General features: G+C 43.8%; 1 protein-coding gene across 7 annotated transcripts in view; it reads right to left on the bottom strand.

Annotated features, from left to right (window-relative positions):
• Nucleotides 1-25,998, bottom strand: part of Gpm6b (glycoprotein M6B) — a 171,745-nt gene that overhangs the window by 28,358 nt on the left and 117,389 nt on the right. Inside the window, exons 1-2 of one of the 7 annotated variants that reach the window (XM_050160570.1) lie at nt 25,624-25,733; nt 17,104-17,223 (exon numbers count right to left, since the gene is read on the bottom strand). The exons of 1 other annotated variant lie outside the window; for it this stretch is intronic. In XM_050160570.1, the coding sequence (XP_050016527.1) occupies nt 17,104-17,223; nt 25,624-25,684 (181 nt within the window). In that variant the 5' untranslated portion in view covers nt 25,685-25,733. Of the gene's footprint in view, nt 1-17,103; nt 17,224-25,623; nt 25,963-25,998 lie in introns of those variants that run through there. 5 more of the 7 variants (XM_050160571.1, XM_050160569.1, XM_050160572.1 and 2 more) reach the window with 5 other exon arrangements.

Genomic DNA, 25,998 nt, shown 5'->3' with positions numbered 1-25,998 from the left:
TTATATTATCCAGACCCTCCAGTAAATGGCCTGTCAGAGCAAATTCAACTTTAAATGCATTAACATGCTCAACAGCAATCAAGGGCAATTCATTAGCTCGGGGTAAGCGCACTAAGCCACTAAAAAGGCTTCCCATCAAATGGTCTTCATAGGATTCAGGGATGGCAAAGCCAGCAGAACAAACCAGTGATGAACTTTCCTTAGCTGAGTATCCCATGTGACGGTAACATTCATTTCGCTCTACCGCAGAAAGTGACTGGATGCTCTGCTTTCTGAAACTGCCCTTTAGCTCATTAGAAAATGCAAAATATCAGGGTTTTCCCAAGGAGCCTTGCATCCTCCTATTTCAAAATGACAACCAGTTTTATTCAGGAAGGTCCAACTTTTTGAAACAGATATGCAAAGCCTCATTAAATAGAGCCAGTGCATGATACGGTTCCAACTTCATTAGCAAGTTAATTCCTTAAAGAAGTCTGGACACTTGGGATTTGTGAACATGGATGTTGGAGTTGTTCAATTTTTTTTGGATACATGACTTTCTTGGGGACTGAGTGGAAGGAATGCAAATTCTCTCCAGGCTCCTAAAACTAAAAGAAACAACATCCTTGGCCTTGATCTGTCCCAAAAGATAAAAGATAGAGCAATGTGTTTTGGATCATTAACAATCCATCCCCTCCTATTCTCCGTTTCTATGATAACATGAAGGACAGGGTGGATGCTTGCTGTTGTATCTGGCCTTTATTAGAGCTGTATGGCTGCAGGACCACGCCAGCTGAGCAAGCAGTAACTGACACATGTGTCTATTGAAATTTAAGTTAGTTACGATGAAGTGAAAAGAGAACTTCATTTCCTCAGTAACACTGGCCACGTTCCCTGGGTAACCACCAGAGCTAGTGGCTGCCATAATGGACGTTGCACATACACCATGTTTCATTATCACAAAATTCAGACTTACCATTTATTTGCTTGTCTCTAATATGAACTGGGTTCTAACTGAACCCAATGAAATCCCCTTGGATTTCATTCATGAGGTACTTTTGAAGACTTAGTGGGTGAGTGTCAAGCACTGTGCTTAGCACTGGGCACACACATCCGAAATAAGATACTTTCACCTTCAAGATCAGTCTGATACTGCATCAGAGAATAAACTTCCCTCAGGCACATGCACCCTGTCATTTACAAAGCTCACACTCAAGAATTGCACAACTGAATCACAAAACAAACTTTTAATAAACCCTCATGTTTCAAGTAACTTTTATTGTGTTGTGTTGAATCACATTCACGGCTATCTAGTGGTGCATAGTCAGAACTGTAGCATCATGAGGGTCAGGATACAGACTACCGGAGGACCAGTGGTGGAAAGCAGAGAGGAGGAAGGGGGGAAACCAGAAGGGAAAGCAATTCATACTGGAGATGGGGCAGGAAGGTTTGTACAGCAATGGCTTCCTCACTCATGTGATGATCATGATATATAACCTGATAAAGCGCTCCTTCATTTCGGGATAGTTTGGGTGCACATATATTTTTAACAAGCCACATCTTTTCTTGCCATTAGGAGTTAGGTTTAAGTGTTACAGTATAGCATATTCATTCAGCCCTTAACAATGGAGCACAACCTCCCAAATCCACCGTGGCTGCTTTCAAAGGCTCTTTCATCCAGAGGCTTAGAGTATTCTGCCTTTTTTCAAAGGAACTATCACAGCTGCTCCCAGGCTCAAAAACACAAGTGGGGTTAAAAGAACAATGGCATTCAGTCCCAAATTCAACACTCGATCAAGGCTAATGTTTCTTTGCAATTTCTCACTCTTAGAGAGAGCATCGACTGAGTGTTGTGGATCTAGCCTTGTCACAGCCGGGGAAACCAGGGATTCAGGGACTTGGGGGAAATCACAACCACATCAGCGAATGCCAATCTTGACCAGCATGCATTTCCAGCAGACGGCTTCATTTGTGGCTGGGAACCATGACTCCCCCCAAACTGAAACCACACACACAGATACAACTCTTACAGACTCTACCAGACAATGCAACTAGAAAGTTTTTATATGTGACATGGGAAAAAAAACTGATAAGGAAATACTACTACCGGTGGACATAGAGCCTATTCTAGCTTTGTTGCCCAGTTATCTAAAGAACTAAAATTCTTTGTGTGGTGACTATCCAGCTACTCCTAATTGGATTGCTCTCTACCGTACCTATACCACCTACCATATAAGCCCTCAACACTCTCGGAAGCCTAACTTTGAGATCAGTTACCCTGATACAAGTTCCTTACTGGGCCAGTTCCAGCTGCTTTCTTCTACGCCAAGCCAAATTCGACCATAATGAACTCGAACTCCATAAAACAGTTCTTGCTTTTGGTCAAGATGGAGGAAGAACAAAGATGAAATTTAGCTTTCTGCCTGAAACAAGACAACTGGACAGAGTGTATGGAACAATATACATATAAAGATGGTGGACAGCAGGCTATGAAGAACTATCCTTGGCTAATGGTAGCATTTCTAAATCCTCGAAGAAGCAGCTATGATAGCATAGGTCTATGTGAAGGCACAGCTTGGCTTTCACTCCAACTGAAGAAGTCCCTTCCCTTAACCATTATTACAAGTGCTGGGGTCTTTTGGAATACAGTCTTATTTATTGGACCTGTTGTGAGGCAGGATCCTGGACCAAATCAAGGATGGCCAGCTATTCCATGCCTTTCAAAGGGTAGACAGTGTTCATTGAATGCCTTTCATGTCCTGTGCTAGGTGCTAGGGATTCAGTGGGGAGCTAAGATATGTGTCATCTATACTCTGTTGAAGCTTGCAGTTTATGGAGGGCGAGGAAGTCATTAAACCATTTTAAATTAAAAAGTGTGAGGAAAGGGAACAGTGGGGACAACTCGGGTTTCAGGGGGTGATTAGGGATGGTGTCTCGAACTTAAACCCAAGAATGAATTAGGTAAAGGGAGGGAAAGATGGGGAGGAAGAGTGATCCAGGGAGTGAGAAGAACATGAAGGAAAATCCTGTGGAGGGAGAGCACAAGGTCCATTCAAAGACCACCAGGGGGAAATGAGCCAGAGACAGTTCACCCAGAGCTGGAGTGGTGAGAACATGCCTGTCTATAGGTGCTTGATCATGTAGGGGCCATCAGGTCTCTTTACTAATTCTTGAATGTACTAAAAGATTCCTGCTGGGTGTGGTGGTGCACGTCTTTAATTGCAGCACTCAGGAGGCAGAGGCGGGGGATCTCTGTGAGTTCAAGATCAGCCTGGCCTACATGGTGAGTTCCAGGCCAGTCAGGGGTTACAGAGTGAGACCTTGTCTCAAAAGCCCTCCACCCACCCTTCTCCAGACAAAGATTCTACTGACTGACTGATTAGTTTCCCTGATTGTAGAAACCTGGAATGTTGCAGGTCCAAAGCCAAATAAACCTGGTCTATCTTTAGTCCTCTTAACTGTCATTGGCCACCTTTGTGTTTGATATAATGTTTCCCTCTATGATTTACTAGGTAGATCCTTTTGAAATATACAACTAGATTCTAGTCTCTACCAACCCAAAGCACTGAGATAGCTTCTCGGACCCTCAACAGAGATCTCCTCACTTTCTGCCATCTGTCCGTCTGATGTTCTCACCTAGGGTTTTGTTTTTTTTTTCTTTTTTGTTTGTTTTTTGTTTTTCGAGACAGGGTTTCCATGTAGCCTTGGACCATATCCTGGAAATTGCTCTTGTAGACTACACTGGCCTGGTACTCACAGAGATCCACCTGCCTCTGCCTCCTGAGTGCTAGGATAAAAGGTGTGTGCCATCACAGCCCAGCCTCACCTACGTATTAAAAAAAAAAAAAACCTTTGGTTTATAAAATTTCTTGGTTCTGTTACTATAAAAAAAATGAAAACTATTACCATGTTGGAATGTGGTGTTTAGGGGTCTGAATCTGTGTTCCTGGGACATGGTGAGTCACATTCGCTTCTAGAATGAGCTCTCACTTTGAGGTAACAGCTGCTTTTCTGTGTCAACAAAAGCATCCTCAGAATCACACGGAGCCATTCAACGTTTGAGAGCAGGGAAACAGATGGGGGTCATGCAAGATGACTTGCAACTCAGCAACGCTAAACTTGAGGCCAACAGCTTCTATTGGACGGCAACAAAAACTTCCAGGGATCAAGAAGAGCTAAGAGCTGGCATTAGACGTTTCTAATGCCAGCACTCAGGAAGCTGAGGTAGAAGTGTGAATTCAAAGCCGGTCCAGGCTGCACTCTCTTTCCCTTTGCTCTTAGCCCCCAAGCCAAGAAGTGATACAGGAGCAGAGGGAGAGGGAGGAAACGTGTGTTATTTGGAAGTGCCTTGCACAGGGTGGTTCTGGGAGGAACAACTGTAGCTTTGAGAAGTGGGGAGTTTCGGAGTGACAGAGCTATGCAGAATCTTGGGGGTAGCTTCTACCAATCAGCTAAGCGAGCCCCCCTCTTCCTGGAGTGGTATGCAGAGGCTGGAGAAGCCATCCGAGTCAGCAATTCCATCTCCTCGGGATCAGATGTGGTATTCTGAGACCGTGTAAAATGCCTACTTTCACATAGCACCTGGAACACTTCACCCCCTGAAAGAAAAAAAGGCCTCCTAGGATTTGATCACAACATTCTAGCCACTTCTAGACCAAATGGCTAGTTTTGGGGCTCCCAGGAAGAAAAACAAAATGAAAATGTTCTGAATTGTTCTGCTGTTTTGAAAGACTTTAACTCCGGTGCTTTCTGGGAAACAAGGAAGCCCTGATAGCCTCAGCACTGCTCACAGTTAAAACTACCTTTACCCGGATGCAGGCAGGGGCTGAAACAATAGATCTGGGACCACTGGAGAAAGCTGATTTACATGCACCCCTCACCCCCACCAAGGTGCCAGATGTGCATACCGGCAAAGGGAGTGGGCCTTAGGTTCAGCCTAGCTTCCCAGTTAGGAAGTCCCAGGCAAGTGTTTTGAAGTATGGGGGTGGCATTCTGTATCAGCAGAGGACCAGGCTGCGAAAAACCAATGCTCATTAAGGAAGAGTAATGTCTTGCTTCAGTACACTTGCAAACCCACAGAATTGAATTTTCCCAAGCTTCAAATCAGCATTCATTATATTAGTTACCACAAACCGGAGGGACAAGAAAAGCGCTGCCCCCCACAGTTCTTATTGCTGTGATCTTATATTAAAATGAAAAAAAAAATGCCAGGGTTTCAAACATGTTTTTACTAGTAATTCTCAATCCCTTTCACTAAACTCCCAAACCTCTTCTGAGCTAATATCTTAAGCTTTTGTTTAGGGGGTCTCTGTGTAAAGATAGTTTTAGGTTTGATTCACACAAAAGCTCCACTGTTATTGGTCTAAGACAGTTTAAATATAAAGCACATAGAAAGGAGAAAAAAGTACACATCAATGCCTCTCACTGTCAATGGCCGTTTGTCCCCCCGCATCCCTAGAACCTTTTGTGCAGAACAACAGAATAAAACACCTTTTGTCCTCGGGCTTGCGGATGGCCGTTGCCATGGCTGTGAGTTCATAATGGCCAAGTGATTTGCCCAAGTCATCCGTGATCTTGGCTGCAGATTTAATGCTGGCTCAGAAGGAGGGCCAGCGGGAACAAGGGCTCAGATTCTTCCCCAGGGAATGAATGTCACACACATACATACACCATACTCCCCTCTACCCAGGGCATGCCTTGCCCCCTTACCAAGATACAAAATTAAAAAGGAAAGGAGTTATTTTTTGCAATGTTCAGACCACCAGCTACGGGGGAATGGAAGCAGCTAAAATCCTGCAGTTAACGACAGTGCGCAGAAGCCTCCGGGATGCTAAGTAGCATTCTCAGAGGGGATGGTTGTGCCCCAGGGGGACATCTGGCAGTTTATTGATATTTTAGGTTGTAACAGCTGGCGGTAGGGATGCTACTGGCATCAAGTGGGTACAGGTCAGGGATGCTGTAAATATTCTATAGTGTACAAGACAGCTAGCTTCTCACGACAGAGTCTTATCAGGCCCCGAATGTCAATATAGTCCAAGAGAAGAATGCCTGAGATACTCTAAACAAAAAGTCACATTATCTAGACCTGTCAACCAGGGGCCTTCTTCTTCCTCAGGAGCCATTGCGACTGTCTGGAGCTAGTTTGGGGTTAATAGGCTTGGAGGGCGGTGCCTGCACTTGATGCTAAGGGTGAAGAACCTGGCTCTGAGGTTACAATGCTGCGACCTTGGTCTTAGGATTTGATTTTTTCACTAGTTGTCTAAGATTTAAAAAAAATTGTGTGTATGTATGTATGCACGCATGTATGTACACGTGAGTGCAGGTGCCCCATGGGGACTATAGGCTGGAGCTGGACTTACAGGTAGTTGTAGGCTGCCTGATATCTATGTTTAGAACTAGACTTGGGTCCACTGAAAGAGTAGCAAATGCTTTTTAACTGCTGATCCATCTCTTCAGTCCCCAAATTCTTTTTTTTTTTTTTAAGAAAAAAATGTTTACAATAAAATTCACTTTTTTTTCCCCCGCAGGTCTTGCTCTTTCTAGCACATTAGAACTATCTGGAAATCCTGACGTCTAGGCTCCACTGGCCTGGATCAATTAGATTGGAATTTCCTGTTGATAAGAAACTGCAGAGTTTGTTGTTCGAGCCTTTCCGCTTTCCCAGTGATTTCAATGGAAAACCAAGGACACAGTACACAGGTCAACAAACTGGCCCATGGGGCAAATCTGGCTTGCTCTTCTTACAGCTACAAATGAAGAATGCTTTTTGCATTTCTAGGTAGCCAGTTGTGGTAGTATAGGACAGAAACTAAATGACAAAGAAAATGAAGCAGTGAGATTACAAGTTCAAGGCCAGTTTGGGCTATTCCTTTGTTCTGTGTTCATACTACCCCTAAGTGAGCCCAATCTTGTCTAAATGGGGCAGAAAGGGGAGGCTTGAAAAAATATTTTGTGACATATGGAACGTATATGAAATTCAAACTTGTGCACCCATAAATAAAGCTTTATTAGCACATGGCCGCCCACATTCGTTTTAGTCAAGTCCCAAAGGCAGAGCTGAGTGGTTGGCTATGGATAACTACACCAGACCCTTTTCAGGAAGAGCCTTCAGAGCTCCACTGGAGAAAAACAGCGGCACACTTCCCCATGCAGAACTCTGTCTAGGGGCTAGAGAGCTCAGGCAGTAAAGGGCTTGCTGCTCAACCATGAGACCTTGAGTTGAATCTCCAGAAGCCACGTGAAAATGCGAGGTGGAGTTTTCTAATTTCAGTGCTGTGGAGGTAGAGAGAGGCCGCTCCCCTGGTCTTGCTCTTCAGCCAGTCTAGCTCACTAGGACAGCGCCAGGATGAATGGAAAACCTGTCTCCAAATAACAAGGTGGGTGGTACCTGAGGGATGATATCTGCAATTGTCTTCTGGCATCCACAAGTGCATTCCCCGCAACACATACACACACGCACGCACGCACGCACACACACACACTCTTCAGTCTGTGTAAGTCCATGGAGATAAGCAAACTGCTGTTTTTCTGACCAGTTCCCAGAAGATTTTCCGGTTCACGACTGCCAGCTCCCCACCCCCACCCCCCACCCCTGACCAAGCCAGGAAGGTAGAGCTTTTGAAAGGAGCTAGATTGAGCCCTGGGAGATTGTGAGGCCCTTTCAGGAGGCCCGCGGGCTCCAAACTTTCTCGAACACCACGAAGGCGTTATTTACGTTGCCGCTGTAGTGACCTTTGCACAGGAAAAGCGCTGATGCCACAGCAGAAAGCAGGCAGCGGCTCCGAAGTGCAGTAAGCACATTCTTCAGCACGCAGCATCGCGGCAGGAGAAAGCAAACTGCGGAGCTGGTTTCGTGTCAAAGCATCCTCGGTACAAAGCAGACGTCCGTCCATCTACAGTGCCACAGATGTTAAAATATGGGACTTTTATTCAATCACAACCCCGAAACCGCCTATTAGCACGTTCTGTACCATGAATGCGGAGGAAGCGCAGAGCGCTGGGATAGACATCGCCCATCACCAGATGTCCGTAACCTTTGGGGAAATTCTGGTTCGATTGTGTTACAAACCCACCTAGCACCTTTTCTCATGGAACGCTGTTTTTCATTTTCTAGAAAGAAGCTCTGACAGGCTGTAGTTACTCAGACATAGTTATTTGGAAGACATTTTCTGGGAAGTGAACTAAGCGAACAGCTTGTCATTTCAAAGGAAACAGCTGATGGTATCCATTGCCAATGAACTTGGGGAAACTTGTACCTGCCACAGCGAGACTGACAGTTTCCCTAGCTCAGACGACTTCAGGATGAAGTCTTGGCAGTGATATGGAGACATGGGATTTTATGTGGTTTAATAAAATGTGTCAATATTGGGAATTCAGACACAAGCACATACACACTGCTAGTGTTTTCCAAATAATAAGTGTGTATATTTCTGTATATAAGAGCCAATCAAAGTCCAGGTTACAGCAATGGATTTTAATAGAGCGGGATACAAAACGGTCATCAATACGGTTTCAGATGTCACACTGTGAACCGTTCTTTAAGAAACCACTACTTAGGCCAAGGAGATGAAGCAATGGGTAAAGTTGTGCTTGCCACCAAGCTTGATGACCCAGTTCCATCCCTGGGGCCCACACAGTGGAATGAGAGCAATGGCTTGTACAAGCTGTCTTCTGAGCACCCTGCAGAATGTGTGATAAGATATTCCTTTACAAAGAAACTGCTATTTGATGGTTAATCTTGTCAATGGCAGAAAAGAATTTCAAATTCTGAAATTATTTTAAAAGGCCATTGAAAGTCTCCTCCAACCTCATACCTGTGTGAGATGGAGTTTTCTCCATCTATCTAAATTAAAGCAAGAGAAGCCAAGATAGCACTGAATGAATGCGGAGGCAGAGGCAGAATCTAGCTGCCTCACATGAAGTCCCATATTAGAAAGATTAAACAAAAACAACAACAACAGTATTTACTCTTCTCACTAAATATCCTTTGAAAATGCTATTTAGGATAACATAGGATAGGTTTCATTATTGTTTTAATATGTAAGTTGAACTGAGGATGTAGCTTGGAGACTGGGAAACAAATCCAAGAAAGAAGACACTCATTAGCCCTTCCCGACACTGGTCCTTAATAGTGAATGGTGAGGGAGTAACACACAAGTACAGAACTTTCCATGAGAGTAGGAAGAGGCAGCATAGGGACGTGGGGAGGGAGGTACGGGATCGATGTCCTTGGGTAGTGTGAGATGCTGTCAAATGGGTCTATGGATAGACTGTGTAGCTAGGCCTTGGGAAGCACATATGTTTCCATGATAGGCACTGGGGAAGGAGTGCTGTCTCAACGTGGTGTGGGAGCCAAGGTTTAGCTGAGTCTCTCAAGGACACCAGGGTAGTGTTAGGAGACGTTGGAAAGAAAGGCAGGTGGGCCCTCCTCCAACTGTAGGAGGCAGTCAAGCCAGCCTGAGCAAGCAGGAGAGGGGGCAGGTTTGTGTGCAGGCAAGTGACATGATCAGAGATGTGCCTGTGAGAGTCATCTGGCACTGGTGTGTGGGCTGGGCCCGAGTGGGTGCAAAGCTGAAGTCTTCAGATGTGGTTGGAGGCAGAATCCGTCTTGCTGAGTTTTATTCAAAGGGGACAGGGCGTCTTCAAGGGAAGCAGGAAGGATGAAAATCAGACAAAGCCATGGAGCTATTAAGCAATTGATGTCACATGCCAGTTTGTGGGAATGGAATGAGAAAGGGCAAGAGAACTTATGTGAAGCCATGTTTGTAAGGCCATTCTAGGAAAAGCACAGGAATCCAGAGAGAAGGCAAAGCAGAGGTTGATTTGGGAGGGAGCAACAAGGAAGGGATTAAAGAGGGCTTGGTGATCTTTGGGCATGGCATAATATCATCATACTTAGTACACAAGGAAGCAAAGACTTAAACCCTTGAAATAGTCTCAGGGTGATGGTCAACTTGACAGAATCTAGACTCATCATGGAGGCAAGCCTCTGGGCAGGGCTGTGCAGGGGTTTCTAGATTAGGTTAACTGAGGTGGGAAGGTAGCAACATCCCATGGGCTGTGGTCCTGGATTGAATATAAAAGAAAACGTGCACAACACCTGCTTAAACTCTCTCTGATCCTCCATTAGGGATGCAATGGGACTAGCTGTTTCATGTTCTTGCTACCATGATTTCTTCACCATGATGGCCTCACCAGCGGCTCTCAGCCTTCCCAATGCTGCGACCCTTTAATACAGTTCCTCATGCTGTGCTGACCCCCAGCCATAAAACGTTTTCATTGCTATCTCTTAACTGTCATTTTGCTTCTGTTATGAATCATAATGTTAATCTCTGTGTTTTTCGATGGTCTCGGGTGGTCTGCGTGAAAGGGTCATTTGACCACCAAAGGGGTCTTGACACACAGCTTGAGAACGGCTGGTCTACATCTTCAAATCATGAGCCCAAATAAACCCTTTTAAGCTGCTTTTATCAGGTATTTTGTTGCATCTATGTATGCTTGTTACTGCCACTTTAAAGCAATGTGTGTATGTACGTACATAAGTATATATGTATGTATGTATCTATCTATCTATCTATCTATCTCTCTATCTATCTATTTATTTACTTATTTTATGGGCAAGTAGCCACAGGTCATCTGTAATGGGTATGACTGGTTCATATACAATTTTATCAAAACACAATGGGTGGTATCAAAACCCCCATGGAAATTTCCATTAGTTACCCCCAGGAAACTGCACAGGAAGCACAGGAAAATAAGGGAAAGTGAGAGGGTTCCAATCCCATGTGTCTCCTACCAGGCAGGCATTTCTTCACAGGCGTTACTCTCCTAGGGCAAAAGCACTCCTTGGAAATGTCTAGATAAAATCCAAGCATAAGTTTCAGAGAACGGCTCAACCTATCAAAACGACTTCTTGAGAGCAGGAGCATTCCATTTAGTATCATCCTGGCACAGACCCAGAAACTGGTTATGTGTGGGACTTATTTGGAAGTGAATCGGAATGACCAAATGGACACAGCCGGAAGAGATGGGACGACTCACACTGCCAATGCTTTCTTCCCAGCCATGGCAGCCATAGCTCCACTTACCTCCAAGAGGGTCAAAAGATGCCAAGGCAAAATGAAATACTTGTAACTGAAAAAACTGTGAAGCAGCAGCAGTAGGAGTAAGCGAGCAGACACCACTACTCGCAAAGCTCATTCTGACTGATCGAAGCTGTGGTCCTCACACTATCTGCTGTGCCTGACAGACAGCTCCAGATTGACATCCAGGGCTGATTGTCTTCCCCGCTTTTACTTTCTTTGCTTGCCTACTCTAAGCTAAGGAGCATACACAAGAGTAAGAGGCCAGGTAAGCTGATGCCATGGGGACTCACTGGGCCACTGTGACACAAACAAGTGCCGCACATGTACTGGCCAAATAGCAGCCCCAAATTGGAATGTTTGTAAACAATCAAGGAGAGTTTTCTTTATGGCTGATTATAGTTTTTTTTCTAATTAAGCCATGGAATAGTTACTGTACAACAGATATCATTTTATAAAAATAAAAAGCAAACTAATCCCGGAAAGCAGAAGACTTCAGAGCGTGAATCAGAGCTACGATATTCTCTCATTGTCTTCACGTCCACTGAACCAGAAAACCCCAAGTGGCTAGAAGCATATCATAAGCAGAGAGCTTCCCCAGCTTCCAATGTACACACTCAGAAAGCTACAGTTACCTACACTCTAGGGAACAGAGTGACAAGTGCTATCAGAACCTACACGACATGCCCACCCCCTCCAATGATGGAGGAAACCCCACCACAGACAGGTACCATGTTCCTGAGGCATGTCAAAATAGTAAGAAAGGGATTTCTCTCTTGAGATACATTTCAAGTGTTTGAAGATACGACCCTAAAACTTAGTGGCCATACATCCTTAAGTTTTGAAAGCGTGGTCCTAAGGGACAGTAGCGCCCCTCTTCCAGGTCAGGTTGAAGCAGATCCCGAGGGAGAAATTCCAAGGTCAGCAGTCAAGGGGGCAGATGAACTGCCTAAACGCCACAGTGACCTCAAGGTGCCTTCAGGCACTCACTCTCAGTAACCCTACACAGCTACTTAGGGATCCATTCTTGGTAATGCAAGTTGTTTAGCTTGGGCACCAACCCGTCCTCAAGTTTGCCTATCCCAACACTCGTCATCCTGTTACACAAACAAGAGGTCATGCTCCTTGTTTGGACATCTGGACTTACCTATGGAATCTCAATCCAAGCATCAGAGTTGTTTCCATTTGGTTGATTTTTTTAAGACAGGGTTTCTTTGTGTAGCCCTGGCTGTCCTGGAACTATCTCTGTAAAGCAGGCGAGCATCAAGCTCACGGAGATCCGCCTCCCAAGTGCTGGGATTAAAGGTGGGAGCCACCACCGGCCAACATTCAGAAAAAAGAATTGGAGGTTGGTGAAGTAAGTGAAGGTCTTTACTTCTCAGACTGAAGTCCAAACATCAGATTTACGGATAAACAGCCATTCTTAGTCTGCTAGTTTGCAGCCTGTGTTGAAGAACCATCCCGGACACATAATTGGATCATATCGGGAAAGATGGGAGACAGTTGTGTCTTTTCCCCAAGCTCCCATCCACAACTTCCCTGTCCATCATTCTTACTCATGTGTCTTCATAAGGAAAAAAATGGATTTAAAACTATCACAGAGCCAGGTGTGGTGGCATATGCCTTTAATCCCAGCACTTGGGAAGCAAAAGAAGGTGCGTCTCTACAAGTCTGAGGTCAGAACGGTCTGCATAGAGAACTCCAGGACAGCTAAGACTACATAGTCAGACCCTGTCTCAAAGGAACTAAAAATAAAATTAAATAAAACAAAACTGTGGCAGCACTTGGAAGGTTCAAGTCAGAGAATCAGGGGTTCAAGGTCACTCTCATCTACACAGACAGTTCAGGTCCAGTGTGGGCTGCAGAAGAGCCTGTCTGGGGGCGGCAGGGTGGGGCGGTAATGGTAAGAGTAACTACCAAGTCTTAAAAATGTGACTTCTGTAGAAGTTACAGCCAAAAAAGAAAGAAAGAAAGAAAGAAAGAAAGAAAGAAAGAAAGAAAGAAAGAAAGAAAGAAAGAAAACAAGCAAGCTATGGGGGAGGGGTCAAGGCAAAAGACATTGGACCGAACTTGATCTTTCTGGTGGGGAACAAGAAGTTGGGGTAAGGTGGCCTCTGCTAGTAACTGTATGGGTGAGAGAGGCATTTTTCTTTGGCAAAGACTTCCTGGTCAGCCAGGTCAGGCAACACCTCCATGTCCCCCTCCCATCCCGGAAAGAAACTGCGAACTATGTATGGAAAGGGAAAAAAAGAAAAGAAGAAAGAAAAGACACACGAGCCATATGGAATTCTCGATTTCTCCCCCTCATACCATCTGCTTTAGAATCTAAGTGTGGGATGGCAAAACTATGTTGATTTTGGAGCCAACAAAACTCGGGGAGACATCTCCTGGGCAGATGATGACATGGCTGGGCGCCAGGTTTCCTCCCTCTGGGACCTAATCCATCATCTTTTACACTGTCCGGGTTAATGTCGCTCTAGTTACAAATGGGACTTCAGACATCTATTTGGCACCAGAGAAGCCAAGGATTGATGTAAATGCATATGAAAGTTAAAACAGCACACACATACAAACCACTTCAGGATCTTGGAAGATCATTCTTTAAAATTTTCAAGTTCAAATCAAGTGCAAAGATTTTCTTTATTGCAGGCAAGAGCCTGACAGCGCCCAGAATTCTTCTTTGCAATATCACCAGCAACCTGATTCTATGGGCAGTCTGAACCTCTCATTATGCCTACAATTCCAAAAATCCAAAAAAAGTAATTTTTAATTTGAAGCCCAGAGGGGAGAATGGCAAACTGGGGTTAGACTTAACTTCCTTGGTGCTGAGCCTTGAGTTAATGGCCAGCGGAGCTTCATGGGCTGGGCTCTCAATTGCCTGCAGTGACAGCGAGACCTTGCCAGTAGGATGGCATTGTCCTGAACAGCAGCACCCTCAAAACCCAAGTTCCTCAGGGCTCCCCAAAAACCAATTTCAGGAAAGTCTTTGAAGCCTTACTTTTTTTTAGGGGGGGGGGTTGTTGTTGTTTCTCAGTTACAACTGCAGCTTCAAAGGCCCCACATTCAGAGGTTGGAGTGCCAGATGAAAAGCACACACATGGTGCTCTTCTGTAAAACTGCGGAATGCTTGAGACCGCTCCAGAGCCTCGGACAGAGGCACCTTGTCCTCTAGGAAGATGACAGTGTTTATCCTTCCCCACACAGCTTAGTGTCTGGTGTCCAGGAATGACCCAAAGCTCTTTCTAGATCTTCAGTTGCCTTGGTGTCATGAAACTGTTCTTTACATTTATTTATTTTTTTGTATCACACACACACACACACACACACACACACACTGTGGTCAAAAGACAAATTGCAGGGTCATTTCTCTCCTTCTACCATGTAGGTTCCAAGTATTGAACTTGGGTTATCCGACTTGGTAGCAAGTGCATTTACCCACTGAGCCATCTTGCCATTGCCAACACTTCCTCTTAAATATCATCCTGTTTCAAAAGCAGAAGTTTGTGATTCCTAGTGAGTAACAATACCCCTTTCTCATTTACCCTTAAATTACATACATATATCTAATGGGATGGGGTATGTATGGTCAAACAAAGCAAGCATGGATTTCAGGTATAACTTATATACTAGAAAAATCACTTTTTTAAAAGGGAAGGTCTTACTATATGTCACTGGAACTATGTAGCCCACATTATCATTCAATTGGTGGTAGTTATCCAACTTCCACTTCCCAACTTCCGGGATTATGGGTATGTATCCCACTGTGTGAGGCTCTCATCTATTTTAAATGCTACAATTCAGTGCTTTTGAATTAATCCAGGGTTGTATAATCATCCCCACAATCTAATTTTAGACCATTTCATCACCCAAGAGAGATCCTGGGTGCTCTTCTCTAGTTCATCTCCACTCCCTACTTCCCTGAGTCCCTGGCATGCACTCTCTAAGGAGTTACCAGTTCTGGAAACTCAATACAAATGGAGTCTTACAGTGCTTGGCCTCCTGTGTCTGGTTTCTTTTACATGGGTGCTATGTCACAGTGTGTAACGGTCCTTCATTCCTTTTCATTGCTGAACAAGAATCCATTGTATGGTAGTATTACAGAAAATAGCAACAGCAACTTCCAAACCAAGTTCCCAGCCCTCACCACCACATTCTTTGAAGGAGTTATGCCAAAGGATGCTTGATCCATTCTTGTTTACCTTATAGGCACACACAGAACAAGCAAACACCCATGTGCTGGGATTATAGCTCTCTTGGTAGAAGGCTTCCCTAGCATGAATGAGTCCCCGGGTTTGATCCCCAACACCACATAAACGGAGTGTGGTGGCATACACCTGTAATTCCAGCACAAGGTCATCCTTCAGATGCTCAAGGACAACCTGGAATTCAAGGAGACTTTGTCTCAAACAAGGGGAAGGAGGAAGAGAAGCAGCAGCAGCAATAGCTGCCACCCTAACAGCCCTATGTGGAATGATGGAGTGCATTACATAGAACTAAATCTAAAATCGGATTTCATGATAATTAGCCGCATGGTTTCATTTTAGGTCTTAAAGGAAAGAGAACCATTCAACAGGATGTTTTATGTTATCCCTCAAGATGTTTCTTTCTAGAGTCATTGACCACACTACCATTTCTTTGTTGTCTTTTTAGGTGTGTGTGCATGTGTGTGTGTGTGCATGCACTGGTGCACGCGTGCAAATGGTGACTAAAGGTTAATGCTGGGAATCTTTCTCTCTCCCTTATTTTTTTTTTTTTTTTGCGACAGGGTCTTTAATTAAACCTAGAGATCACCAACTGGCTTTGAGCTCCAATGATCCACCCGTCTCTACACCTCTCCCACTGGGATGACAGATGCACACTGCCATCTGCTTTTCCGTGGGTGCAGGGGATCTGAACTCTAGTCTTCATGATTGTTCAATCAGTGCTTTTGACACCGAGACACCACCCCAGCCCCTACTACTGCTATTTCTGGTTGATCCCTGAAATAAGTACATGCCTCAGTTGGGAGAAATGACATCACACCTTGAGACAAAATGATAGCAATACTTTTTTTTTTTCCTCTGAGACAAGGGTTTCTCTATGAAACAGCCCTGGCTGTCCTGGAACTCACTCTGTAGACCAGGTTATCCTCAATCACAACAGAGATCTGCCTGCCTCTGCCTCCCTAGTGCTGGGATTAAAGGCGTGAGCCACCACTGCCCGGCTGATAGCACAGTATTTAAGTTTACTCTTGAGTTTATCTGACCGGTCACTGGTCCTTTGTATCACATCTCACATAGCTTAAGCTACCTTCCTACCTTGAGCTAATTGAGCTGAACATTAAGACACATTTGGGCTTTGGGAATAGGGAATGGAGAAGTTCCTACTCCTCAGTAACCTCTCCATCTCAAATCTCCAAATTGACACCCCTGACATTTTTCTCAGACATAGCCCCCTAAAGGCCACCAAGATCAGTGTCCTTCAATGAGCAAGGAAAATGGAGACTGGACTCAAAGGATCTATCTGGTGGGGCCTCTAATACATAGCTGTCTGATCTTAATTTCACAGTCTTTGAGTTTTGTTTTCCCGAAAGTATGGATTGATGCTAACGGAGGGTACTACAAAGCAGCATCACTGAAGAGTGTAGGCAGGAGTTCTCAAGACCTTCAGAGGCAAGGCTCCTTGAAATCCTGACCCAGCTCTGATCCCTGTGGTGGATGTGTACCGACCTCCTCTCCCGTTACTGATTCAGACATCTGGAAGTCTGTGGTTAGCCCAAGGGCATAGCTCACTGTACACTGTTTCCTTTGATACAAAGAAGTGGGTGGAGGAAAGAGAGGGAAGGTGGGAAGAAGGTGGAGAAAGATGGCTGGAATGGATAGGGGGAAAGAAAAAATGAGAATGATTCAAAAATTATTAAAGGGCCGTTTCCACCCACACCCATGTCAACAAATGAATGCACCAAGCAAAACATAAAATATCACCAAACTGAAAGAGCCATTATAAATCACAATCAAGATAACAGTCGAGTTGTTTTTGGAATTCACCCCAAGGCTGTATTTACCTGGACTGCTCAAGGGGCCAGCCCTGTCCCCCAGGGTTGGCACAGGACGGTACTGATGGTTCTTTGAGCCTGGGTACATCCAGTGGTACCTGCCAATTTCCATTTCAGCTCTGCTGTTCACTGCCAATTTCAGTGGCAAAGAGTCAGTGTCTATCTCCAGCAACGATTCTATTATCAGCATTTCTATGTATTGTCTTACCATATAGTAAAGGAAAACGGGGAGTTAAAAATACGCTATCAAAATGCAACCCTTCAGATTCAATTTATCAGTTCAACATAACCTTCAGAATCGGTTGGACTCTTGTCCTCCAATTTTGAATTTAAGTTTACACAAATCACCAACATTTTCTTTATTTCGATTTTCTGTATTATCCCCTCCCCTAAAATCTTCATTTGGGGATGCTACAATTCATGATAAAAATGTGGTTTCTCATAATGTGTTACTTTAAGTTTCTTTCCATTCAGACCAACAGAACGCTGTAACTAAGGCCAGCTGCACAAGCAAAAGTGAACAGTGGTTCACTCTCCATCATGGCACTCAGTTCCTAGTCTAGAACTTTGGCAAATGACTCTGGGGCCTGTTGAATTCATCTTCATTTCAAGATATCACAGAGTCTAGAATATTCTGAATTGGATTCTATTTCAATGATCTTTCAGTGTGTTCTAGGGAAGGAATTGCTTCTTCCTATGCTAACAAATGGTTTCCCAGGGACTCAGGTCTTCATCTGGTAATAGATTTCCCGCTTCTTAGGGAATTGGAGAAACAACAACAATATGTTTTAATTTGTCTGGCATAGAATATAGGCTTCCCGTCACAGTTACCTGAATTCTAATCCTGAAACTCTTAAGAAGCTAAAAATGTCACCGTGGGCCATCCATGCCTATAAATTCCATAAAATGTGTGAAGTGGTGATCCTCTGAGGTACTACAAATTCTTAAATATTAAAAAAAAAAGTCTTTGGCATTGATGTGGGTAATGATTCCATGAGAAGACGAGGTTCTAATGTTCTGTGTGGCGCCTCAAATCATTGAAGACCAGATGAATAACCACACTGCGAGGCTAGCAAATGCCCACCCTCACCAGAGACACCACAAAGCTTACCAAGCCTTACAACTATCACAGTCCCACTCAGCAGTCTTGGAAAACTCCCAGCGTGACTTGAGATTGGGACACACTTTGGTCAGTGATGCTTTAGAGAAGGCCCTTTGGGATTGAAGGTCAGATAAAAGTGTCCCATTTAAAAGGAATAAGAAGGGCTGGGAGAGCGTAGTACAACGACAGAACACTTGCGTAGCATATGTAAGGCTCTGGGTTAAATTTCTAGCACCAAAAGCCATTAAGTAAATAAAGGTTCCTATGTAAGAACAGAGTGTACCATGAAGCTATTTTTGCTGCTTCTGTTTAGGCTGTCAATAGCAATGATAGCTATAATTTATGGGATGCTTACGGTGTGCTAGCCATAATGTTACACACGTAATGCCTGCTGTTGTACTAGGTATAGTCACCCTAGGAAATTATTATTCAGTCTTGACAAGGGAAAAATGGAATTCAAGAAGAGGCCCATCTCTTGCCCAGGGACACAACCTGGAGGTGGAGCTGGCTATGCAGTTGGAAAATCAGCCTCCAGAGGGCGCACTTTCAAAACCCTAGCATCAATTGCTCCCCGCCCCATCCTTCTTGGGGCCTAGAAAAGTTCTATCTTTTCCTCCTTTCTCAAGTTAAGGCCAATGAGAGCTGTTCTAAGTTCCATGTGAGAGTGAGCAGTACTTCTGCGGTTCCTAAAGAAATAGTCCCGGTCCCCTGTTAACACTAATTTCCCTTGAATTTGCCCGCTGGTTTTCAGAACTGAGGGGATAGCTCAACACTAGAGCACTTGCCTAGCATGCTCAGGCAGTGCCCTGCATTTGGGCCTTGGTACCACCCAAACCCAACTAAAACAAATAAAAACTTCATCTAATTTTTCAAAGCCATTCTCTTAGATAAAGGTTATGCTACATTCTCAAGCTAGAAAGAAGCCTAACCAGGCTAGTGAAAAGGATCACAGGGTCCAGTCACCACCTAATATAAGCTGATTTCCTTTTGGGAAAGTTGACCGTGAGCCCTTCATATTCACCTCTCAAGAAAAAAAAAGATTTTAAGCAGTTTAATCTCTTCTGATAGGAGGTTTTCTTTTCTTTCTGTGAGTGTGGGGGAGGGTGCTAGAGACCGAACCCCAAAGAACCTCATACATACTAGGCATGCGTTATAGCATTGATCTACCCCCACAACCCTCATCTTGTTCTAAATTTTATCTCTATACGTGCAGCATACAATAGGTTCCTAATAAATGATTGCTGGATGCGTATTTCATTGAAAGTGAAAGACCACCCTAGGGTGCTACGGACCCGCAACATGCTGATGGCTCTCTTAGTCACTAAAGTCTAACGAGATCACTATCATATGAATAAGTGTGTGTAATATCTATGGCTGCAATTCCAAGGGCCTGTATATGCCCTGTCCTCATATCCTCACAAAGATGGGAATGTCTGCAGCTATCTGGGCACTCAGGCAGTGGCCACGGAGCAAAGATAATGGAAATACATGGATTATTCAACTGCAAGTTTTTTAAAAAGTTGCTTCTGTAGCCGGGCGGTGGTGGCGTATGCCTTTAATCCCAGCACTCGGGAGGCAGAGGCAGGTGGATCTCTGTGAGTTCGAGGCCAGCCTGGTCTAGAAGAGCTAGTTCCAGGACGGGAACCAAAAAGCTACGGAGAAACCCTGTCTCAAAAAAAAAAAAAAAAGCTTCTGTGTGTGTGTGTGCGTGCGCGCACATGTGCATGCACACATGCATGCCTAAATGTATATTTGTGCACCACATGCAAATTGGAGCCCACAGAGGCCAGAAGGGGCCACCACCATATGGCCCCTTCTGAGAACCAAATCCTGATCTTCTGCAAGAGCAGCAAGTGCTCATATCCAGTGTGCCTGCCGTCTCTCTAGCCCCCAAACTGTGACAATTTCTCTGAGAAAAATATGGTAGCTATGCCTTCTGGAGATGCTCCATAGAGTGGGAAAATGCGATGACCACAGCAGATCTAGAGATGAGACAACTGCACAGCCGTTTCCCAATCCCTTGGACGAATACTCCGGGAGAGCCCTTTTTACAAGAGCAAATCTTTAGATATGAGAAAAAAGAAACTCACTTCTAGGCTGTGCTTTTGAGTCAAACTTAAGCAGAGACATTAAACACAGAGTTATCTGCAGTGTTTGTGACATCAGACTACACACTTTAATCCCAAGGACAGGATCCAGACACCTAGGAGTCAAACGCCTTGCTGAGTCTAGGCATGCGCAAGTATGAGGAAATGGCCTATTCCGTATACAAGCAGAATACATGATGGTGGCTATGGTGGCTCATGGAGACACATATGATTGTAAGTGGTCATCACCAACGTGGGGGCATGACATCAATAATGGGAAACCGAGGAAAGCAAAGCAAAACAATGCCTTTACTCCCTTCCGTAGCCCCCATTAACTTTGACAATATGACATAGGGACAAGTGACTGCCAGGCTGGAATGCTTTTACAAATGATCACTGGGAACAACCAAGTGACAAATATGGCTGGCAAGGAAGACCATATTCACTGAACGAGGTCTTTTCAAAAGCTGTGTTTGTCGGTGTCTGTTTTGTAGCCCTTAGCTAAAGTGTGAAGGGAAAGACAAGGTTCTGCCAGAATACCAGACAGGGCTGTAGACCATCTCATCTGGTAAAGAAAATCTGACTGGAACACTGTTACATGCCCTTGGGCACATACAGCTGTGGCTGCTTCTTCATGCTAGGATGGCAGAAGTGAGCAGGCAAAGCAGAGATCTGTGGCGTGGAAGGGTAAAATATGTGCGACCTGACCTTTTGTATGAAAAATGCACTATGCCCTGGCATCAAACGGTAGGTAGGGCTTAGTATACACGTGGTTAATATAATTAATAAAATCAGCCTGTAAACAAGGCATTCTCTGATTGTCTCTTATTCACTCTCTAAGGAGAAGTATCATGGAGATGGCTGAGGATCAAAAGTCTCCATCACTGCCCTTGCTTGGATGTGACCAATAAAACCCGTGTGAGGCTACTTCTAATGATGCCTAAATGGGTGAGCAGCCTTTCACTCCTTGAGCGGGAGCCGAGGGCACAGGAGGAAGGATGCCATTTCAAAGGCACATATTATGAAATGAATAAATGACTGACAAATGGCGAGCAACAAAGAACACTTGTAAAGCTGGGAGTGGAGCCTCCCTGGCTCAAAAGCCAGTGTGTGTCCCATTCTTCCTTCCCCTCCCCCAGAGTCTCCCCTTCTCCTGGCCAATTAGCTCATGTGGATGCGTATTTGGTCAAAAGGAAAAAGAAGAAAGGGGTGTCATTGGAATGCTCCACTTCATCCCCAGTCCTGGGGACGGGGAGTGGACATCGTGCAGGCACTGGTTGTTCTTCATGGCCTTGGATGCAGCAAGACTAAGAAATGGTGTCGCTAAGATCTCTTACCCTAAACTGATCTGTATTCCCAAGTAACAGAAAAATACGATCTTCCAACTTACTGGCACAATGGAGGTTTATGCTCAATTTCAAGGGAGAAATAACATGGCCAAGTTGTGAAAGTGTGTTCATGGAACTGATAACAGAAACGGAACAGCTAGACTAACTTGCTCAGATCCTTCTCCACATTTTAATTTTCTTAAAAAACAAAACAAAACAACCTGCAACCCTTCCCCTCCCCAAACCATCAAAGAATGCCATGTCATACCTACGACATATGTCGCCCACCATCTGGACAGCCTCTGTTTGCTACAGTCTGTTCCCCAGGCCCCGTCGCTTCAGATGCTCACCTTGGCAAACTCTTACTGAGAATAACAGCATCTAAAACTTTCCTGGTATCACATTCATATAAACAAGTTTGCAAATGTCAGGAAAGAATGTCATGGGTCCTTCAAAATAATGTTAACATGTTAAATGCTCCAGAGAATTGCTTTTTTCTTCGAAACAAAAAAAATGGAGAGCCAACATGCACATGTTCTGCTAAATTTTAAAAAAGCAGAAAGATTACAATGAATCTGTTAATACTGTAAACAAGTCACTGATTCGAATTCATCTTGGATTCCGACTCTGTCCTCCAATATACTTTCAGTCAAACATTATTTCCAATTTACCACATTTCTCCCTTGCTACGTGGCTAGAAACTTAATTTGATACTTGGTTTCTGGGATTGATTTCAGCAACGGTTTACAGGAACTGACCTAGCCTGCTTATAATTATTCTGGGAGATTCCAATTTTCTACATGTAATAAAAATAATTTTCAGCACAGATACTGCTCCCCATAATAGAACTTCAGAGTTGTGAGTTGTGAGGGATTCAATTGTTTTTCTCCCCCATAGTGATGTGCTTCCAGCAATTCCAGACACATCTGTTTTCACAAATGAAGTGACACTAAGTGATACTCCACAGAAACAAATGGAAACCTATCTTTCCATCTTTTTATTAGCAGAGCCATCATCCACTTCCTTTAATTGCCTTATTCATTTTCTCTGCTTGTTCCATCTTTGCTGAATCTGTTTACTCAATTCTGCCACTTTACTAAAACCTGTCACTTGCAATAATTTTGCATTTGCTATACTCATCCAAGAAACCCTGCTTTCTTTAAAAAAAAAAAAAAAGCAAACTACTGTCTACCCCTGAAGACGTTGTGTGAATTTTGGTTGCTCAGCAGCATTCTGGGATAACACTATGAGAGCACTGCAAAAACACAAACTCTTTCCTGTTTGTTAAGACTTGGATCATTTTTGTCTGAAATAAGAACAAAGCGGTTCTGATTGAGTTTCTAAAGAAACAGACCTCTTGGTGGCAGTTAGTGAGTTGCAATAGCTCAGATGTGTTCCCCTATGTAAACTCTCTCTGGGAACAGAGACCAACCAGCAAAAGCTGAGGTCAGTTTATAAGTCTTAGTTTAACTTACATTCTTCATAGACACTGTCATAATTATCCAAAGCTATTCCTTCACAAGCTGTGGGGTGTTAGCCATTGGGCAACAACACTCCGAATTAACAGACAGGCATCGCCCCTGTCACCAACAACTGAAAACCAGTGGGAAAGAGGAACACCGGGAATCACAAATCACATATGCATAAAACCTGTGAGTAAGAAAAATGTAGAGGATAACATTTAGGAATGAAGAAGTCTTGCAAGCAAGAAGAAGAAGAAGAAAAAGATTCTCCAAGTTCCAAAAATTACACAGTTCATTTTATAAGTAAGATCGTTAAGTTTGTAAATGTTAATGTCAATGAGCTAAGCATAGGTTTTAGACACCCAGCATCACATCTGAAGGAATACAGAAGAGATGAGCACACAGGACCATTTGTGGCTACTGTTTTATAACAATGGGTCAGCAGACTAGGGGATGACACATGTACTTATGCGAGTTTGGACTTTGGGAAGCTAGCATATGAACTAGGGCATCCCACTCAAGATCAGTCATCTTCCAGAATGCTTCCAGCGGGGGTCCACACAGCCATCACAATCCTTGTTGCTGCAGATTAAGAATAAACTTCCTGGCCCAGATTCTTATCCAAACTTGCACCACACATGTGACCTTAGCTTAGTAGCTTGCCATTTTTGACTTATTTAACAACTGGTGTTTATGAATCCTGGCCACCTTTAAAGTTCCTCTGAAAATGGTATTTTGCTTCTAATTGTGCCGCTATAACGACAGCTAGCCAGTTTTCAAATACTGGGGATACAGTGGCAACCTGTAGACCTGCCCTTAAATATATAGATGATGCCATGTAACGACCGTCCCTGAGACTAAATGGGAACAGGTCACACAGTCGTGTACTAAAGATTGAATGCCTTCCGTTTTTGAGAGAGAGAAAAAAAGATCCATTTCTGCGGACACAGTATCGTAGAGGTCACAGGGCTTTTATCTGCCACAGGCAAACATTAACAACAACAACAAAAACAGGCATAAAGGAAAATCATCCACTTAAGGAGAAAAAGGCTCTGAACTGTGGTACGTTTCCTCCGGGATACTACTACATTATCACATATGCAATTGACTTATCATCTAATTGTAGTGGAAATGAAACTTGATAAAGATACCCGAGTTTCTCTTACTTGATCATTCACATAGATTAGAAAAAAATGAGAAAAAAAATCATACACAAGAAAAGACAGTGCCTTTTGTTAGCGGAGGGGTAGGCCTGATAGAAGAATTATACTAAAGTAGCAACTTGAAAATTAAATTGCTATGTACTTGTTGCCCCTGAATTGTAGGTTAAAGTGGTTAAATGGTAAATTTGTGAATTGTATCAGGCTTCTAAAATTAGATTTTCCAAATGAAATTGGTCTGTTTAGGATGGATATAATATGGAATATTTATATAGGCAGAAAAAAAAATCTGTGTGAAAACAAGCAGCCCTTATCCCAATGTGCTGTGAACTTGACCTGCATATAGATGGGCTTTTCATGTTTAAAATGGTCGACAGCAACAATTTCAGGTGGCTCAACCCATATATTCATAAAGAAAATGTGGCTGAAGAATTACTGTTATTTAGGGACTGCAATTGAGTGTAAAAGCCGTGAGAAAGAACCTTAGTGTGATAGATTTTTTTTAATCCTGAGCCCGTGCAGTTATAAAACATGTTTTTGTACATTTTATGACAGTTTTTATCTTGAAGTGAAGAGATCAATTACAGCGGAGCCAGACACCGTTAACCTAACAGTGGCCGAGCTGTTTCTACGGGGCATCAAACTTGACCTCAGGCATAGCGTCTCGTTTCTGCCATTTTCTTGGTGCAATAACGTCAATTTCTCCAAAGTCGGAATCTCAAAACTGTGACTTGGTCTGAGACTTCCTTAAAGGTTGGAACCCTTGGACAGTTTTCTTCCTCTAAATCTTTAAGTCACAATTAGCAAAAGACCTCTTCCCTCCTGTCAGTGCTAGCGGACAAAGCTGATGTCAAGCTCCGACTATCAATGATTATTACATGTCATAGTCTGATACATGGAAAGAACAATCATGTTAGAATAAGAAACTTACAGCATATTTAAATCACTCCAGCATTATTGGAATCAAAGTATATTTAGCATGCATGTCTCTCCAGTTCCTCCTTAGCATCAGCACAGAACAACGCATCCCCTAATCCCTGAACGTAGCATGCAGAACACAGGACCTAAGTTGTGATTAATCGTTTTAGTAAAAACCAAAAAGAGAGAGACAGTTTTCCCACTCCAGCAGCCCAAGGTGAAAAACTACAGACATTTTTTTTTTTATGAAATACCATGTTACATAGGAAAACTTGCAACAGAAATACAAGAGAGGCTACACTATTAATTTAACATTAACCCCCAGGAGAAAGACAAAACCCACCCTTTACAAAACCACGCCACCGGGTATTGTTTTAGAGCTGTTTTTACAAGAGATAAAACCTGGATAACCCCCTTTAAGCACCCTCAGTGAAAAGCTTTAAAACAGGCTATTGTCAGAGCGCTGGGTACCTTTTCTCTCTTGGCTTTGTTCAGTATTTTCCTCGGCTGCAGTTTCCATGGCTGGCTTCATACCATCCACCAAAAATGCTTTTCCCTGCTTCCCCCAACACACACTTTTCCCCCTCCTCTCCCTTTTCTTTTGGACTCCCCTCCGTCTCTCTTCTTTACACCCGTCTGATTGAGAGGCTCTGTTCTTCACTACAGTAGATTACAGCGCCATCCAAGATGCAAAAGTCTTGTCAGCGTCAATTTCGCTCTGCCTACTGGTCCATAAAGACAGCTGCCAAGGAGCAGGCGACCATACGTCACCGAGGATCCCAGTTATAAAACAGCCACTCTGTGCCCCCACTCCCAGTGTACCCCGGGAAGGTCCTGCTCCCCCAC

This window comes from Alexandromys fortis, unplaced genomic scaffold, assembly GCF_014885135.2.
Source record: "Alexandromys fortis isolate MF-2015 unplaced genomic scaffold, M_Fortis_MF-2015_v1.1 scaffold_120, whole genome shotgun sequence".
NCBI classification, from domain to species: domain Eukaryota; kingdom Metazoa; phylum Chordata; class Mammalia; order Rodentia; family Cricetidae; genus Alexandromys; species Alexandromys fortis.
This window is presented reverse-complemented; position numbering and strand designations above follow the sequence as displayed.